At 40.2% G+C, this 20,287-nt stretch overlaps 1 protein-coding gene across 1 annotated transcript; it reads left to right on the plus strand.

The window, feature by feature from the left end:
- Positions 1-11,226: 11,226 nt before the first annotated feature.
- On the plus strand, positions 11,227-13,368 carry LOC127137682 (uncharacterized; the record flags this gene model as incomplete). Its single annotated transcript, XM_051064118.1, has 3 exons — positions 11,227-11,344; positions 11,438-11,808; positions 12,877-13,368. Coding segments are annotated over 3 exons (981 nt in total), but the record flags the coding sequence as incomplete, so codon positions are not given.
- Positions 13,369-20,287: the final 6,919 nt, after the last annotated feature.

Consider the following 20,287-nt stretch of genomic DNA (forward strand, 5'->3'; position numbering starts at 1 on the left):
CCGCCCTTTCGAGTTTTCGATCCACCGGGATACCCATTTTTTCCTGAGTCGTCCTTTCGGATTTTCAACTCAGCGGGTCGAACTCTTTTATTTTTATCCCTAATTTTTTGCCTGGATCGCCCCTTCGGGTTTTCGATCCACCGGGATAGCCATTTTTTTGCCTAAATCGCCCTTTCAGGTTTTCGATTTAGCGGCTTTTATTATTCCTCTTTTTTAGGCGAATTACTTTTTAACAACATCAGTATTGGTGGGAAGCGGCAACTCATCACCGTCCATAGTTGATAGAATTAGAGCGCCTCCGGAAAAGGCTCTAACCACCACAAATGGGTCTTCATAATTTGGTGTCCATTTCCCTCTAGAGTCTTTGTGAATGGGCAAAATTTTCTTCAGTACTAAATCTCCCTCTTGAAACACCCTGGGACGAACTTTCTTGTCGAATTCCTTTTTAAGACGCCTCTGATAGAGTTGACCGTGATCTAACGCTTTCAGGCGTTTCTCCTCAATAAGGTTGAGCTCGTCATACCTTGATTGAACCCATTCCGCCTCGTCTAGCTTAGCCTCCATCAGGACTCTCATCGAGGGGATCTCTAATTCTATAGGGAGAACTGCTTCCATACCGTATACCAAGGAATAAGGAGTTTCCCATGTTGAAGTTCGTATCGATGTGTGATAGCCATGTAACACAAGAGGTAACATCTCGTGCCAATCCTTGTACGTAACAACCATCTTTTGGATGATTTTCTTGATATTTTTATTTGCAGTCTCAACAGCCCCATTCATCTTAGGTCGATAGGGTGATGAGTTGTGGTGCTCGATCTTGAATGTTGCGCATAACTCATCCATGGTCTTGTTGTTGAGATTGGACCCATTATTAGTGATGATTTTGTTGGGAATACCATATCGACATATGATGTTATTTTTCAAGAAACGGGCGACTACATGCTTTGTGACATTCACATAAGACGCGGCTTCCACCCATTTGGTAAAATAATCTATGGCCACTAAGATAAATCTGTGTCCATTTGACGCTTTGGGTTCTATCATTCCAATCATGTGTGATGCCCCACATAGAGAAAGGCCAAGGTGATGCTATGACATTCAGCGGGGTAGGCGGTACATGTATTTTGTCAGCATAGATTTGGCACTTGTGGCATGCTCTGGTGTAATGGTAACAGTCAGCTTCCATTGTCAACCAGTAGTAACCTTCCCTTAGAATTTTCTTGGCCATGGCATGCCCATTGGCGTGCGTACTGAAAGAACCTTCGTGTATGTCCCTCATAAGCTGATCTGCTTCGTGTTTGTCCACACACCTTAACAAAACCATGTTGTAGTTTTGCTTGTACAATACTTCTCCATTCAAGAGGAACTTTGATGCCAACCTCCGGAGGGTCCTTTTATCAAGGATGGAAGCCTCTAGCGGATATTCCCGCTTCTCTAGATACTGTTTGATATCAAAGAACCAGGGTTTACCATCTGGCTCTTCTTCCGTAGTCAGGCAATGAGCAGGTTCGTCAAAATGCCTAATCTCGATATGAGGCTGATGGTTGGGCCATATTAATTTATACATGGAAGCCAAAGTTGCTAAAGCATCTGCCATCTGATTCTCTTCCCGTGGAATATGAGAGAAAATGATTTCATCAAACTTTGGGAGTAGCTTCAGTACATAATCCCGGTATGGGATTAAGTTAGCATGCCTTGTTTCCCAATCACCTCTGATCTGATGTATGACTAAAGCGGAGTCCCTGAATACTTCTAGTATCTTTATCTTCAACTCAATAGCTTCTTCCAACCCTAGTATGCAAGCTTCATACTCGGCAATGTTGTTTGTGCAGGTAAAACAAAGCTTTGCGGTGAATGGTAGATGAAAATTCTTGGGAGACATCAGCACTGCCCCAATTCCATGGCCTATTGCGTTTGAGGCACCATCAAACATGAGCGTCCAGCCTGCTCTTGGCTCGAGGCTTTCCTCTAGTTTGGAGTCTTCAGCATCCTTAACAGCCATGATGTCCTCATCTGGAAAGTCAAATTTCAAAGATTGGTAATCCTCCAGTGGTTGATGAGCAAGATGGTCTGCTAGTATGCTTCCCTTGATCGCTTTTTGTGTAACGTATTGGATATCATATTCTGACAACAACATCTGCCATCGAGCAATCCTACCAGTGAGAGCCGGTTTCTCGAATATGTACTTGATGGGATCCATTTTAGATACCAGCCAAGTTGTGTGAGTTAGCATGTACTGCCTGAGACGCTTAGCAACCCATGTGAGTGCACAACAAGTCTTCTCGAGTAATGAATATCTGGTCTCACAATCATTAAATTTCTTGCTCAGATAATAGATGGCATGCTCTTTTCTACCAGTCTCATCTTGTTGTCCCAATACATAACCCATGGATTCATCGAGCACGGTTAGATACATGATGAGAGGTCTTCCTTCGGCAGGGGGCATTAGAATCGGTGGCTCTTGCAAGTATTCTTTGATTTTATCAAAGGCTATCTGACAATCCTCATTCCACTCCACGCCTTGATTCTTCCTCAGAAGCTTGAATATTGGTTTGCATGTTGCAGTAAGGTGAGAGATAAACCTGGCGATGTAATTTAGTCTCCCTAAGAAACCACGAACCTCTTTCTCAGTCTTTGGTGCAGGCATGTTCTGAATGGCTCGAACCTTGTCAGGATCTACTTCAATTCCCTTTTGGCTTACAATAAAGCCTAAAAGCTTTCCAGATCGAACCCCAAATGTGCATTTATTAGGATTAAGTCTCAACCTAAACTTCCTCAAACGAGTGAATAGTTTCTCCAGATTGGTGATGTGCTCTTCTTCTGTCTGGGATTTGGCAATCATGTCATTGACATACACCTCAATCTCTTTATGAATCATGTCGTGAAAGAGAGTCACCATGGCATGTTGATATGTTGCCCCAGCGTTTTTTAAACCAAACGGCATTACTTTGTAACAAAAGGTGCCCCAAGGAGTAATGAACGTGGTCTTCTCCATGTCTTCGGGATCCATCTTAATTTGGTTGTATCCTGAGAAACCATTCATGAAGGAAAACACGGAGAACTGAGCTGTGTTATCCACTAGTACGTCAATGTGAGGTAATGGGAAACCGTCTTTGGGACTAGTTCTGTTTAAGTCTCGGTAGTCTACGCACATGCGGACTTTTCCATCTTTCTTCGGCACCGGTACAATGTTGGCAACCCATTGTGGGTATTTAGCGACTTCCAGGAAACTAGCGTCAAACTGCTTTCTCACCTCTTCTCTGATCTAGAGAGCCATATCTGGTCGAGTTCTTCTTAGCTTTTGTTTGACAGCTGGGCATTCCTCTTTAAGGGGAAGCTTGTGGGTCACGATCTCAGTGTCTAATCCGGGCATGTCTTGGTATGACCAAGCAAACACGTCGTCATATTCGTGGAGGAGCTCTATCAGTCTTGTCTTCACTATATCTTGAAGCGCTGCGCCTACCTTTACTTCTCTCTTATCTTCTTCTGTTCCCAGATTGATAACTTCAACGTCTTCCTGGTGTGGTTGAATAGCCTTTTCTTCTTGTCTGAGTAATCTGGCTAACTCTTCAGGGAGTTCGCAATCTTCCCCCACTTCGTCTTCAGCTTGGTAGATTGGACAATCAAAGTCATATTGGACCATAGCAGTGTCGTTATCAATGGTCTCGGTGGTGTTTCTGCATGTTATGATTTATGCAATTTATTTAGAAAGTGTGTGCATAAAAATTGATTTCCATTTTGTAAATAGATCAAAACGAAAGACAAGGAACAAAAATTTGAATGCAAAACGTCATTTCATTAATGATAAAAAACTCTTGAAAAAGATAAAGGAGGCCCTACAACATGCCACTGTGCCTTAGGCAGAGCACATGGTTTTGTCTAAAAATGATAAAATTACTTTTGAAATATTTGGGGAACTTCCACAGCCTTCCAGTTTGTTAGTTCTTCATTAGGTGCGGCTTGACGCATCCAGCTAGACTCCCCCTCCTTGCGGTCTTCTTCACTGATCATTGCCACCTGCTTGCCAAAGATGTGGCCAGCGCTGGTGAATGTTTTCTCCACAGAAGGAATCTTCTCTTTGTCACATTGGTTACCAACTTTGTGTGATGATGGGTCATACCCCAAGCCAAACTTGTCTCGTTTCTCTTTCAATTCCACCACTTTACCCCAGTCTTGTGCATCTTCACTTTCCATAACGGCTTTAGCTCCTTGCCATGACGCCATGGATGGTCCGGATTTCGGGACTTCCAAGGTCTGTTGAACAGCCATCATGTTTACCACTTCCAGGGATTGGAATGGTGTCTCAGTGATTTCTCCATCCACCTCGATATATCGAAAAGATGTTAAGTGACTGACCAAGATATCTTCTTCTCCTCCAACCACAATCATCTTGTCATTTGTGATGAATTTTAGTTTTTGATGCAAAGTGGAGGTGACAGCACCTGCGGAGTGAATCCAGGGTCTCCTAAGTAAGCAACTGTAACCAGGATGTATATCCATGACCTGGAATGTAATATTAAAAAATGTTGGACCTATCTTGGTTGGTAAGTCAACCTCTCCTATCACTGCTCGCCTTGAGCCATCAAATGCTTTTACGATTAGGGTGTTGGGCTTCATACTTATCCCTTCCACTGGCAGTTTTATCAAGGTTGTCTTTGGCATGACGTTCAAAGAGGAACATGTGTCTACCAACACCCTTGACAGTATAGTATCCATGCACTTCAAGGAGATGTGGAGAGCCTTGTTATGGTTCTTTCCTTCAATCGGTAGTTCATCATCATTAAAACCCAAAAAATTTCCAGTAGTCACACAAGCTATCACGTCATCAAACTGTTCTATTGTTATGTCCTTGGTGATATGAGCGACGCTCAATACCTTCAACAGCGAATTCCTGTGTGCTTCAGAGTTAAGTAGGAGAGATAACATGGAAATTTTAGAAGGTGTTTGGTTTAGCTGGTCCACCACCTTGTAATCGCTTTTCTTGATTATTCTCAAAAACTCCTCAGCCTCCTCACGAGTGACACCAGCTTTAGGAGACAGGTGCATGTCTTGCATCCCCTGATTAGGAATGGGGATCTGGACAGCAACCTCTTTCCCTTTAGCTCTTTCAGAAGTATCAGCAGTTCTTAGTACGAACACTCGGCCGCTGCGCGTCATTCCTGCTGGGCCCATAATTGAAGTGACATTTGGTTCGTTAATCATTAGAGGTTTATCTTCCTGCCCCTTCTTAAAAGCTCTGGGTTGATATATCCATGGGACTGCCTTCTCATCTTTATATTCGAATGGTGCTGGGAACTCTATCACCAACGGGCTTATAGGTATTTCTACTTTGACCTCATTATAGGGGATATCTACCACGGCTATCTCTTCCTGACGCTTGCTCTTGACACGGTAAGTTATCTGTAACTCGCCTTGATCCAGCATTTGTTGTATAAAACTCTTCAACTCTTCATTGTTTTCTTCCTCAACCAGCTCTTCCAGGATCAGACCACTCTTCAGCAATTGTGCTCCTATTATGGTGATAGGGGTTTGAATCTCTTCAACCTTACGGATCAATTTGCCTTGATCACTCTCCTCAATGGCACTGACGGAAGCATCCTTATGCGTCGGCATAGGGTTGGTATTCACGTTCGGGCGTCTTGGAGTGAAAGAAACGGCCTTGGCTTCGATCAAGTCTTGTACTCGATTCTGAAATGCGAAACATTTTTCCAAAGTATGACCAGGTGCTCCCATGTGAAATTCACAATGGGCATTAGCGTCGTATCCAGGTGGATACAGAAAAACGACTGGTTTTAATTCCCTCAATGTTAGAAGGCCCTCCTTCTGCAGATATGTGAATATCTGACTATAGGGTACTGGTAGAGGATCAAGTTGTCTTCTTGGAGGTCTTGGCTTGAACTGTCTTGATGGTGCGGTATTTTGCTGATGATGATGTTGTTGATGTTGTGGTTGATACATTTGTTGTTGTTGCATTGGATGTTGATAGGATATAGGCACCACAGCGGCGACTTGACCATATGAAGCTTGTTGCTTCCCTTTATAGTTCTTGGATATGGCGTTTGTTTCACCTTCTCTTTTCTTTGGGAAGCCTCCAGAATATTTCTTTGGTGCACTAGATGTTGTCACTGCTCCAGGAATCTTTCCATCTCTCAACCCCTTCTCTATGCGGTCTCCAATTGTAACTAGGTGTGCGAAGTCAGATGCGGCACTGCTCACTAATCGATCAAAGAATGGGTCCTTCAAGGTGTCCACAAATATACCGGTCATTTCCTTCTCAGATAATGGTGCCTCTACCTGAGCAGCCAACTCTCTCCACTGTTGGACGTATTCTTTGAATGACTCACTCTCCTTCATAGCCATCCCCTGCAACTGCATTCAGTCGGGTGCCATATCTAAGTTGTATTTGTACTGACGGAGAAATGCGTCAGCCAAATCCTCCCAACTTTGAATTCGGCCCTGTTCTAAACTCATATACCATCTCAGAGATGCTCCACTCAAACTGTCTTGGAAACAGTGTACGAGTAGTTTGTCATTTTCGATATGAGAAACCATTTTCCTAAAATACATCACCAAGTGACTTCTTGGACAAGTCTGTCCTTTGTATTTCTCGAAATCAGGGGTTTTAAATTTAGTCGGGATGACTAAATTCGATACCAAACGCATGTTCATGGCAGAAGCACCGAAGATGTTGTTTCCTTCTATGGCTTTGATTTTCTTTTCCAGGGCACGGAGCCTATCTGCAGCAGGATCTGAGAGTATCTTGGGCTTTGGTTGATCGGGCATATAGAATGCATCATACTGGTCATCTCCAATCTCGGATCCATGATGAGTAGACGTATCAGAAGGTTCTGCATGATCTCCTCCTACCGGTATCTGAACCAATCTCTTCTTGGTGGGGACATAACTTTCGTCTTGGGGATTCGGACCTGGCACGCCATCGTTCCTTTTTGCCCTAGCTTCTTCCTCCTCGTTCCTCTCTCTCTGAGCGATTGCAAGCATTGTCTCCAACAGCTGATCCATCTTCTCCTGGATCGTATTGATGTATGTCCTCATGGTAACCTGGTTGGCCTCAACTTGTTCTAATGTCATCTTGTATTTGCTTCGCGTCTCGTACCGGTGTCGATTAGTCAGTGTGGCTGGATAAAGGGTAAAAAGGTTGGGTAAGTTTTTGATTTTCATGAAGTGTGATGCATAATGAAGATGCGGATGTTATGCATATTTTATTTCCAAGGAGTCATTCGAGTTTCATTAGTCGTTAGTAATTCGAAGAAACAAAGAAAATACTTATAATAGCAATAATGGAGTAATTTTTAAACGTCATTCATTCCAATACATAACATAGAGATCCAAAAAGGTCATAGTTCAAAAGTACATTTGTTAAAGGAACAAAATACAAGACATAAGCAAATTAAACAGCCGGCTTTCTGGCCTGAAGCTCTTCTAGTTCCTCATTGAATCTCTTCAACAACCCTTTGCAGAGCAGAACGAAATTGATTATGGTTGGAGAAGTGCTATCTTCTTTCAACTCTTCGACTGCGTCTCTCAACCTCCATGGCAATTCTTTAGCTGCCCAATTACAGAATCCTACCAGCCCATCGAGTTTTGCACGAAACTTATCCTTGTCCCCTTGTAAGAAGTCTATGGTCTTTTTAAAGGATTCATAATCTTCAATCACATAGTCTCGCTCTTTCACCCATATGGAGTTGTCTTGGCATAATGACTCTAACTGGTTCTTCCAATAGCTTACAGACTCCCTGGCATCTCTTACTTCTCGACACTTCTCCTCCCATACCATGGGTGACACCCTAAAAGCTTCAGTGGCTATTTTCTTGAGTCGACGCTCTTGATCTACTTCAGCTTTTGCACGACGAACAGAATTTGTGAGTTCTTTTTGTTGGTGTAAGCCCTAGAGGCCAATACTTTTGGTACTTGTATCGAATTATTTATTAATAATAAAAGGCTTTTTCTTTATTATGTTTGTTTAATAAAGTCCCTAGAATAGCTAGTCTGTTTAAATGTATCAAGTATGACTTAATCATGAGATCACATTAAACATAAGGACATTATTCTTAAAGTATCTGTAGTCGAGCTTTAGTGTGAAGTGGGATAACATTAAAGCATTAAGACTATTATGTTTGTAGACTGATGATCACATCTCATGGATCATGGATAAGGAGTTATCAAGTCTTAAACATGGGTATGAATATTAGGAGTAATATTTATACCGGATTGACCCGCTATGAGAATACTATATAGAAAGTTATGCAAAGTGTCATAAGTTATTCTCATGGTGATAATGGTGTATACCACTCTTCGACCTGAAACCACTATGGACCCTAGATGTAGAGTCGAGTGCTTTATTGCTGATCAAACGTTGTCTGTAACTGGATAACCATAAAGGCAGTTGATGGGTACTCCACGAAGCATGCTAAGGGACATGAGTGACCTAGATGGAATTTGCCCATCCTGCGTAACAGGATAAATGTCTATGGGCCCAATATTGAACTGGACAAGGATGACACGGTCTATGCCTTGTGTTCAATATAGACATAAGGGCAAAAGGGTAATTATGCACATAAGTATTATCACAGAAGGAATTGTCAGATCACTTGACATTTTCGTGTCTTGGGTAGCAGTGATGTGTTTCTAGATACCGCTCACTGTTTATTATGTTAAATACATGATTTAATATAATTGTCAATGTCGCGAGAACCTACAGGGTCACACACAAAGGACGGATTGATGAGAGATAGAGTAACTAAGGAATACTGTAAGGTACGGTGCCCTTTAGTGAATTATAGAACATCGTAAGGTACGGTGTACTTGAGTAGATTACGAAATATGGTAAGGTACCATGGGCTTAAGTGATTTTGGGCATATTATAAGATATGGGCCAAAATACACTTAAGTGGGCCTTTTAGCTTGAAGCCCACACAAGTGGTTCTATAAATAGAACCCTTGTGCAGAAGCATTAATTGCGGTTGCATTATTTTCGTTTTCTCTCACTCTCTCTCTCTCACTCAAAGCCTTCATTCGTACCAGCTAGCATTGAGATTGAAGGAACCCGTTCGTGTGGACTGAGTAGAGACGTTGTCATCGTTCAACGTTCGTGATCGCTTCGTGGATCTGCATCAAAGGTTTTGATCGTCACAAGAGATCTGCACCAAAGGTTTCAATCGTCACAAGAGGTAAATATTTTATCACTGATCATGACCATTCGTAAAGATCTTTAAAGGAGAAAATTTTAATTTCCGCTGCGTTTTGGACTGCAATTCTCCTTCAGTGGTATCAGAGCCACTTACGAAACCATGACTCGGATAGCTATTTATTTTCTGTATTAATATGATTAAAAGACAAAATGAATCAATTAATTAAACGGGTAATTAAATTTGGCGTCATGAGTGTACGAGTTGGATGATTGATGTTGACTATGCTTCGGTACCGACATTAGTATGGTGAAGCAGCGATACATCGATCATCCATAGGTTACGCAATTGAGACCGATCAACTTATATATGATATAAGTAATCCTAATGCAAAGTACGGTATATGTGATATACTGTTTCTGTTTCGTTCATTCAAACACTAAATGGTTGTTTTCCTTTGAGCGATCAATGGTCATTTGCTTCGGAATCCGACATTAGTATGGTGAAGCAATGACTTGTTGATCAATCATACTGAATCAACAATCGAGGTGTGTTTGACGGTCTGAAATTGGCGCATTAGGATTGGTGACGGCGCAAGGGTTGTGCCGTCAAAAATTTGTGAATTTAGGGCTTTTGGAAGAGGTCTGTAGACTGTTTCAAAGTTCTGTTATTTTGGCCGCGTGAAGCTCGTGACGAGCGTAACAAGCTGAATGCGTGACGGTCATAACAAGCCCGTGACGGTCGTAACAAGCCTGCGACGGTCGTCACATGCTTTGTGACGGTCGTCACACTCACAGATCCAAAATTGCCTGTGACGGTCGTCACACGCCTGTGACGGTCGTCACACTCACAAAGTCAAAATTTTGGGGTTTCTGTTTTGTGACTACGCAAGGGTTGTGTTGATGCAAAACAATGCCCATTTCAAATGAATTGTTCATTAAAAAGGAATTAAAATTAATAATAATAATAATAATAATATGTTTATTATTATTGCCTTGTGGTGATCAGTTATGCCCTTAGTCTTCCTTTATTTTGTTTTGGGTTTTTAAATACGACCTGCGTGTCGTGCCTCTCCTTTTAATCTCTTAATGTAACTTCTTTTCTCATCTCAATCCCTCGTATGTAAAACGAGTTTCTTCTGTAATGTAATGAAGAAAGAGAAGAAGACAATGTTATGAAGAAAGAGAAGAAGACAATGTTATGAAGAAAGAGAAGATTTCAATATCAAAGGAGGACAACCTTGAAGATCAAAGGAGGACAACCTTGAAGATCTTGCTTGGAGAATCTTAGAGAAGAATTCAATATTAAAGGAGGACAACCTTGAAGATCTTGCTTGGAGAAGCTTAGATCGTTATTAGGTTAGCTTAGGTTCTCTCATTGGCTTGGGAGAACAATTGCGCTAGGGGCCATAACTGTTTCATTGTGTATGTATGTTGATGCATGTGTATGTATGTTGATGCATGTGAGAGACGATTTATATGATAAATAAGCCGGTGAGATCAGAACAATTACAATTCCCTCAAATTAAATATTAAGTTTATGCTTTCCAAGTTTTAGCACTCATCAAGACTAGTATCGGATAATGTAGGTTTCGCCTACGCGAGGTGCATGTTCTATATTAGTAAGATGCGATGGGATAATTATAATATCCAACTGCTAAAACAATTGGTCAAACTTAACTGAATAAATTATAATAAGATTATATATGTTTAGAAGCAAGAGTTGGGAATGATCCATATGATGGATTGGAATAAAGAGTTATTCACCCAACTGAAATTTTCGAGAGTTGTATGAGATACAATTGGAAGGAGTTCCTACCTAAATAACCTAGTTTTATGTAATCCGCCTACGCGGACTTAGAACAAAGTGAAATATGGATCTCGACCCACTAAAAAAAAATCTTCCAACGGGATTTTCCGAATCAAATGATGAGGGTCATTTGTTTTGAGTAAAATAGTGGGAGCATATTTAATTAAAGGCCTAATTAAATATGTTATTGATACTTATATTTTCATTAATTCTTACGTAGATTACCATGACAACAAACACCTCTAACAACATCTTGCGATCAATCCTTGACAAGGAAAAATTGTCTGGGACAAATTTCCTGGATTGGCACCGAAACCTGAGGATTGTCCTCAAACATGATAAAAAGTTGTATGTCTTGGAGACTCCTGTTCCTGAAGAGGAACCTCCTAGTTCTGCACCTAAGGCAGAAAGAGATGCTTATAAGAAGCATGTCGATGATGCCAATGAAACTGCTTGTCTCATGCTAGCTACCATGAACTCAGAATTTCAAAAGCAACATGAGAACATGGCAGCGTTCGATATGATCGAACACTTGAAGATGCTTTATCAAGAGCAAGCAAGGCATGAGAGGTTTGAAGTTTCAAAAGCCTTTTTTCAAAGCAAGTTAGCTAAGGGAGCCCCTGTAAGTCCCCATGTGCTCAAGATGATTGGGTATGTGGAAAACCTTGAAAGGTTGGGTTTTCCCCTTGGAAAGGAACTTGCGACTGATTTGATCTTGCAATCATTGCCAAATAGGTTCAAACAATTTGTCCTAAATTTCAATATGAATGATATGGATAAACCTCTTCCTGAACTGCTAGGCATGTTAAGAACAGCTGAGCAGAATCTGAAGAAAAAAGGGAAGTCCATTCTGATGATCGGAAATGGAAAGAGACAGAGCAAAAGGCCCACCAAGCAGGGTCATAAAGGGAAAGGCAAGGAAGTTGCCAAACCCAGACCCACTGTTGCTGCTTTGAAGCCTAGTGGAGGCATAGCAAAGGCAGGCACCTGCTTCCATTGCGGTAAGACCGGACACTGGAAGAGAAACTGCCCAAAGTACCTGGAAGATACGAAGAATGGAGTAGAGACTTCAACTTCAGGTATTTTTGTTATTGAAATGAATTTATCTACTTCTGCATCATGGGTATTAGATACTGGATGCGGTTCTCACATTTGTACAAATGTGCAGGGGCTAAAAAGAAGTAGAGATTTGGCAAAAGGTGAAGTTGACCTACGAGTTGGCAATGGAGCAAAGGTTGCTGCTTTAGCCGTAGGAACTTATGTATTAACTTTACCTAGTGGTTTAATAATTCAGTTAGAGAACGGTTATTATGTACCTGCAATTAGCAGGAATATTATTTCCATTTCTTGTTTGGACAAGTTTGGTTTTTCATTTATAATAAAGAACAATTGTTGCTTAATTTTTTTGAATGATATATTCTATGCTACTGCACAAATGAGCAATGAACTGTATGTCCTTGATCTCGAAATGCCTATATATAACATTAATAATAAAAGGATGAAACCTAACGAGTTAAATCCAACTTACCTTTGGCATTGTCGATTAGGCCACATAAATGAGAAACGCATTTCCAAACTCCATAAAGATGGACTCTTGGACTCTTTTGATTATGAATCATATGAGACATGCAGATCTTGTTTAATTGGAAAGATGACAAAGTCTCCATTCACAGGAAAAGGTGAAAGAGCTAATGATCTTTTGGCCCTCATACATACTGATGTATGTGGACCACTGAACATACCAGCCAGAGGAGGTTTTCAGTACTTCATCACATTCACTGATGATTTCAGTAGATATGGTTATGTGTATTTAATGAAACACAAATCAGAGTCCTTTGAAAAGTTCAAGGAATTCAAGAATGAAGTACAAAACCAACTAGGTAAGAATATTAAAACTCTTCGATCAGATCGAGGTGGTGAGTATTTAAGCCTAGAGTTTGATGACCATCTGAAAGAGTGTGGGATCCTATCCCAACTCACTCCTCCTGGAACACCCCAATGGAATGGTGTATCTGAGAGAAGAAATCGAACCCTGTTAGACATGGTCCGATCCATGATGAGTCACGCCGATCTTCCAAACTCCTTTTGGGGACATGCACTATTGACAGCAGCTTACACACTTAACCGTGTTCCATCCAAAAAGGTTGAGAAGACACCATATGAGATATGGAGTGGTAAGAAACCACATATGTCTTACATAAAGATTTGGGGTTGCGAGGTTTATGTGAAACGACAAATTTCAACTAAGCTTGAGCCCAAATCTGACAAATGCTTATTTGTGGGGTATCCTAAAGAAACAAGAGGGTATTACTTCTACAATCCTTCTGAGGGCAAAGTGTTTGTCGCTCGAACTGGAGTTTTCCTAGAAAAGGATTTTATTTCCAAAGGAACCAGTGGGAGGAAAGTAGAGCTTGAAGAAATTCAAGAATCACAAAGCATAGATACACCTATGGAGGAATTAGAGCAGGAAACACAAGAAGTTATGGAAGAGCAACCTGCTCAAGTAGAACAAGACCAGCGTAGGTCAAGCAGGATACGTCAACTACCTGAGAGATATGGATATCTCATAACTGATCAAGGTGATGTATTACTCATGGATCAAGATGAGCTTGTGACCTACCAAGAGGCCATAACTGGTCCCGGGTCTGAGAAGTGGCTAGAAGCCATGAAATCTGAAATGGATTCCATGTACACAAACCAAGTTTGGACCTTGGTAGAGCCTCCTATAGGAGTTAACCCTATAGGATGCAAGTGGGTCTTCAAAAGGAAGACTGACATGGATGGTAAGGTACATACCTATAAGGCAAGACTGGTTGCAAAAGGATATAAACAAATTCATGGGATTGACTATGATGAAACCTTTTCACCAGTTGCAATGCTTAAATCTGTTCGGATTTTACTTGCTATCGCTGCATATCATGATTATGAAATATGGCAGATGGATGACAAAACTGCTTTCCTTAATGGAAATCTTCTTGAGGATGTGTACATGACACAACCTGAAGGATTTGACATACCAGAGGAAGCCCAAAAGATATGTAAGTTACAAAGATCAATTTATGGATTGAAGCAAGCTTCCAGAAGCTGGAATCTTCGTTTTGATGAAACAGTAAAACAATATGGATTCATCAAGAACGAAGATGAGCCTTGTGTCTACAAGAAGGTTAGTGGGAGCATAATCGTTTTCCTGGTATTATATGTAGATGACATATTACTCATTGGAAACGATATCCCTACCCTACAACAAGTAAAGTCTTGGTTGGGGAAATGCTTTTCTATGAAGGACCTAGGTGAAGCAGCCTATATATTAGGAATCAGAATCTATAGAGATAGATCACAAAAACTGCTTGGCCTAAGTCAGAGTACATACATAGACAAAGTATTGAGACGCTTTAATATGCATGATTCCAAGAAAGGATTCATACCTATGCAACATGGCATGTGTCTATCAAAAACACAATCCCCTTTAACTAAGGAAGAAAGGGATCGCATGAATAAGATTCCATATGCATCTGCAATAGGATCTATCATGTATGCCATGTTATGTACTCGACCAGATGTCTCGTATGCTTTAAGTGCAACGAGTAGGTACCAATCTGATCCTGGTGATGCTCACTGGGTAGCTGTCAAGAATATCCTTAAGTATTTAAGAAGGACTAAGGACTCATTCTTGATATATGGAGGTCAGGAAGAGTTGGCTGTAATTGGATACACCGATGCTAGCTTCCAGACAGATAAGGATGACTTTAGATCGCAATCTGGTTATGTGTTTTGCTTAAACGGTGGCGCTGTGAGCTGGAAAAGTTCAAAGAAAGATACAGTTGCTGATTCTACAACCGAGGTCGAGTATATTGCTGCCTCAAGTGCAGTAAAGGAAGTTGTTTGGATCAAAAAGTTCATTAGTGAACTTGGCATAGTTCTTAGCATTGTGGATCCCATTGGTCTCTACTGTGATAACAATGGTGCTATCGCACAAGCCAAGGAGCCTAGATCTCACCAACGATCCAAACACATACTTAGGCGTTATCATCTCATTCGAGAGATAATAGATAGAGGAGATGTGAGAATATGTAGAGTACCTACACTTGACAATATTGCTGACCCACTGACAAAGCCTCTTGCGCAGCAGAAGCATGATGGCCATACTAGATCTATGGGTATTAAGGGTATGCCTGATTGGCTCTAGTGCTAGTGGGAGATTGCTGGTGTAAGCCCTAGAGACCAATACTTTTGGTACTTGTATCGAATTATTTATTAATAATAAAAGGCTTTTTCTTTATTACGTTTGTTTAATAAAGTCCCTAGAATAACTAGTCTGTTTAAATGTATCAAGTATGACTTAATCATGAGATCACATTAAACATAAGGACACTATTCTTAAAGTATCCGTAGTCGAGCTTTAGTGTGAAGTGGGATAACATTAAAGCATTAAGACTATTATGTTTGTAGACTGATGATCACATCTCATGGATCATGGATAAGGAGTTATCAAGTCTTAAACATGGGTATGAATATTAGGAGTAATATTTATACCGGATTGACCCGCTATGAGAATACTATATAGAAAGTTATGCAAAGTGTCATAAGTTATTCTCATGGTGATAATGGTGTATACCACTCTTCGACCTGAAACCACTATGGACCCTAGATGTAGAGTCGAGTGCTTTATTGCTGATCAAACATTGTCTGTAACTGGATAACCATAAAGGCAGTTGATGGGTACACCACGAAGCATGCTAAGGGACATGAGTGACCTAGATGGAATTTGCCCATCCTGCGTAACAGGATAAATGTCTATGGGCCCAATATTGAACTGGACAAGGATGACACGGTCTATGCCTTGTGTTCAATATAGACATAAGGGCAAAATGGTAATTATGCACATAAGTATTATCACAGAAGGAATTGTCAGATCACTTGACATTTTCGTGTCTTGGGCAGTGATGTGTTTCTAGATACCGCTCACTGTTCATTATGTTAAATACATGATTTAATATAATTGTCAATGTCGCGAGAACCTACAGGGTCACACGCAAAGGACGGATTGATGAGAGATAGAGTAACTAAGGAATACTGTAAGGTACGGTGCCCTTCAGTGAATTATAGAACATCGTAAGGTACGGTGTACTTGAGTAGAATACGAAATATGGTAAGGTACCATGGGCTTAAGTGATTTTGGGCATATTATAAGATATGGGCCAAAATACACTTAAGTGGGCCTTTTAGCTTAAAGCCCACACAAGTGGTTCTATAAATAGAACCCTTGTGCATAAGCATTAATTGCGGTTGCATTATTTTCGTTTTCTCTCACTCTCTCTCTCTCTCTCACTCAAAGCCTTCATTCGTACCAGCTAGCACTGAGATTGAAGAAACTCGTTCGTGTGGACTGAGTAGAGACGTTGTCATCGTTCAACGTTCGTGATCGCTTCGTGGATCTGCATCAAAGGTTTTGATCGTCACAAGAGATCTGCACCAAAGGTTTCAATCGTCACAAGAGGTAAATATTTTATCACTGATCATGACCATTCGTAAGGATCTCTAAAGGAGAAAATTTTAATTTCCGCTGCGTTTTGGACCGCAATTCTCCTTCAGTGGTATCAGAGCCACTTACAAAACCATAACTCGGATAGCTGTTTATTTTCTGTATTAATATGATTAAAAGACAGAATGAATCAATTAATTAAACGGGTAATTAAATTTGGCGTCATGAGTGTACGAGTTGGATGATTGATGTTGACTATGCTTCGGTACCGACATTAGTATGGTGAAGCAGCGATACATCGATCATCCATAGGTTACGCAATTGAGACCGATCAACTTATATATGATATAAGTAATCCTAATGCAAAGTACGGTATATGTGATATACTGTTTCTGTTTCGTTCATTCAAACACTAAATGGTTGTTTTCCTTTGAGCGATCAATGGTCATTTGCTTCGGAATCCGGCATTAGTATGGTGAAGCAATGACCTGTTGATCAATCATACTGAATCAACAATCGAGGTGTGTTTGACGGTCTGAAATTGGCGCATTAGGGTTGGTGACGGCGCAAGGGTTGTGCCGTCAAAAATTTGTGAATTTAGGGCTTTTGGAAGAGGTCTGTAGACTGTTTCAAAGTTCTGTTATTTTGGCCTCGTGAAGCTCGTGACGAGCGTAACAAGCTGAATGCGTGACGGTCGTGACAAGCCCGTGACGGTCGTAACAAGCCTGCGACGGTCGTCACACTCACAGATCCAAAATTTCCTGTGACGGTCGTCACACTCACAGAGTCAAAATTTTGGAGTTTCTGTTTTGTGACTACGCAAGGGTTGTGTTGATGCAAAACAATGTCCATTTCAAATGAATTGTTCATTAAAAGGGAATTAAAATTAATAATAATAATAATAATAATATGTTTATTATTATTGCCTTGTGGTGATCAGTTATGCCCTTAGTCTTCCTTTATTTTGTTTTGGGTTTTTAAATACGACCTGCGTGTCGTGTCTCTCCTTTTAATCTCTTAATGTAACTTCTTTTCTCATCTCAATCCCTCGTATGTAAAACGAGTTTCTTCTGTAATGTAATGAAGAAAGAGAAGAAGACAATGTTATGAAGAAAGAGAAGAAGACAATGTTATGAAGAAAGAGAAAATTTCAATATCAAAGGAGGACAACCTTGAAGATCAAAGGAGGACAACCTTGAAGATCTTGCTTGGAGAAGCTTAGAGAAGAATTCAATATTAAAGGAGGACAACCTTGAAGATCTTGCTTGGAGAAGCTTAGATCGTTATTAGGTTAGCTTAGGTTCTCTCATTGGCTTGGGAGAACAATTGCGCTAGGGGCCATAACTGTTTCATTGTGTATGTATGTTGATGCATGTGTATGTATGTTGATGCATGTGAGAGACGATTTATATGATAAATAAGCCGGTGAGATCAGGACAATTACAATTCCCTCAAATTAAATATTAAGTTTATGCTTTCCAAGTTTTAGCACTCATCAAGACTAGTATCGGATAATGTAGGTTTCGCCTACGCGAGGTGCATGTTCTATATTAGTAAGATGCGATGGGATAATTGTAATATCCAACTGCTAAAACAATGGGTCAAACTTAACTAAATAAATTATAATAAGATTATATATGTTTAGAAGCAAGAGTTGGGAATGATCCATATGATGGATTGGAATAAGGAGTTATTCACCCAACTGAAATTTTCGAGAGTTGTATGAGATACAATTGGAAGGAGTTCCTACCTAAATAACCTAGTTTTATGTAATCCGCCTACGCGGACTTAGAACAAAGTGAAATATGGATCTCGACCCACTAAAAAAAAAATCTTCCAACGGGATTTTCCGAATCAAATGATGAGGGTCATTTGTTTTGAGTAAAATAGTGGGAGCATATTTAATTAAAGGCCTAATTAAATATGTTATTGATACTTATATTTTCATTAATTCTTATGTAGATTACCATGACAACAAACACCTCTAACAACATCTTGCGATCAATCCTTGACAAGGAAAATAGTGGGAGCATATTTAATTAAAGGCCTAATTAAATATGTTATTGATACTTATATTTTCATTAATTCTTATGTTGATACATGAATTGTGACCCATAAGTCATCCATTCAAGATAGAGAGACCTCTCATTGAATGAGCGTGTCTCACGATGATCGTTGTTCGGTGTGAAGTTTATAGCATCTGTCGCCATGCGGTCAAGATAAGCTCTGAAGGGCTCGGTCGCTTGATTATCTATAAGTGGGAGAAGGAGAAAGCACATGACAAAGCGTTGTCGCAATCATCCACATATTCTTAGCCGGAGAGGCGTGGAAAATGCTTGAGGATTCATGCCTGAAAATGGTTCAGATGAAATATTAGTAACGATGTAGCACAAATGTTATGAAATATTAGTAACAGTAAAGGTGCAAATATATTACTGCAAATAGACAGTTGCTTGTTGTCATATGTCTAGTCTTCCATAAACAAGTGTTATCTAACTTAGAATAGAGGTTAATCAATCAATAAGCCCCCTAGTTGTATTTATTAATCCTCTCCAAGTCAATGAAGTATCTCGAGTAGACGACATCGACATAATATGCACTTTTGTCCACGAATATGGACGTGCCAAAAAGATACAATAGGGATGACCTCAATGCACATACTCTATGATGTGCTACATGTGCATCATCACCATAAGCCTCAATTGTCGCATAAAGGTTGTATTTGTACAACCTTTATAGAAATCCAAACCTGACATGACATCATATGGTGTCATCCATCTCAATTGTAGAGTTAAACCAAGTGTCACTTAACTTAGAGTATAGGTAAACCAAACAAGAAGCCTCTAAATTGTACTCATTAATCTTCTCCAAGTCTATGAAGTATCTCAAATATATGACATCGACATAGTATGCACTTTTGTCTACGAATATGGACGTGCTGACAAGATATAATAGTATGATGTGTTACACGTGCATCATCACCATCAGCCTCAACGGACGCATAAGTGGTATATGTACATACTCTCTAGAAACTCAAACCCAACATGACATCCTCTAGTGTCATTCATCTCTTGTTAGGCATTGCCAGGGCCAACTCTTAAATATTGCACTATCATATCTAGTATCTCAAGTTTAGTGAGTCTGGAGTAGTTTAAAAATATCCCCCTGATGGAAAGATGTAGGAGTGATAACACATCAACAAGTGTGATGAGCATCTCACTGATCGAAAGATGGAATGAAGAAGTCTATAAGTGTCATCTCTCAATGAAAGCAGACAACAAACCATGCTTAAAAAATATACTCAATCCTGGATAGACCTTACAGCCTAGACAACTAATTGACATTTGCAAACCATGGTTCACCAGACTACGGTAGCTTCGCAATCTTCCTACCGGATTGATACATTTCAACAACTCGCAATGTTGTATAAAAAAAATATATCAACATCAGAATGTTTAAAAGAATAAATACATATTTATTTTACCTTTTCATCTCACATGTGTCTGGCAACATGGTCTGTATACAGATAAAACATTGAGGTGTCTGAGGAACTTCTTGGATAAGCATCTAGAACGACAGCAGCAGATTGGACTTCTGAGGCAGCAGGGGGCTCATGTCTTCAGGAGGACGATGTCGGAGACACGTGAACTCTATAAGACAATGCTTCAACATCAAATGAAGTGGCACCAACGGTTGGATGAGAGGGTCTAGCTCGTTCTCTTCGAATGGAAGCATGTTGGATCACTCTACCATACCTCAATCAGTGTATATTGTCATACATTTTACATGTAAATTACACACAAAAAATCATAATCAGAGAAATCAAACTCAAGGGACATAAGAGTCAAAA

Source organism: Lathyrus oleraceus, chromosome 4 (assembly GCF_024323335.1).
Source record: "Lathyrus oleraceus cultivar Zhongwan6 chromosome 4, CAAS_Psat_ZW6_1.0, whole genome shotgun sequence".
In the NCBI taxonomy this organism is placed as follows: Eukaryota; Viridiplantae; Streptophyta; class Magnoliopsida; order Fabales; family Fabaceae; genus Lathyrus; species Lathyrus oleraceus.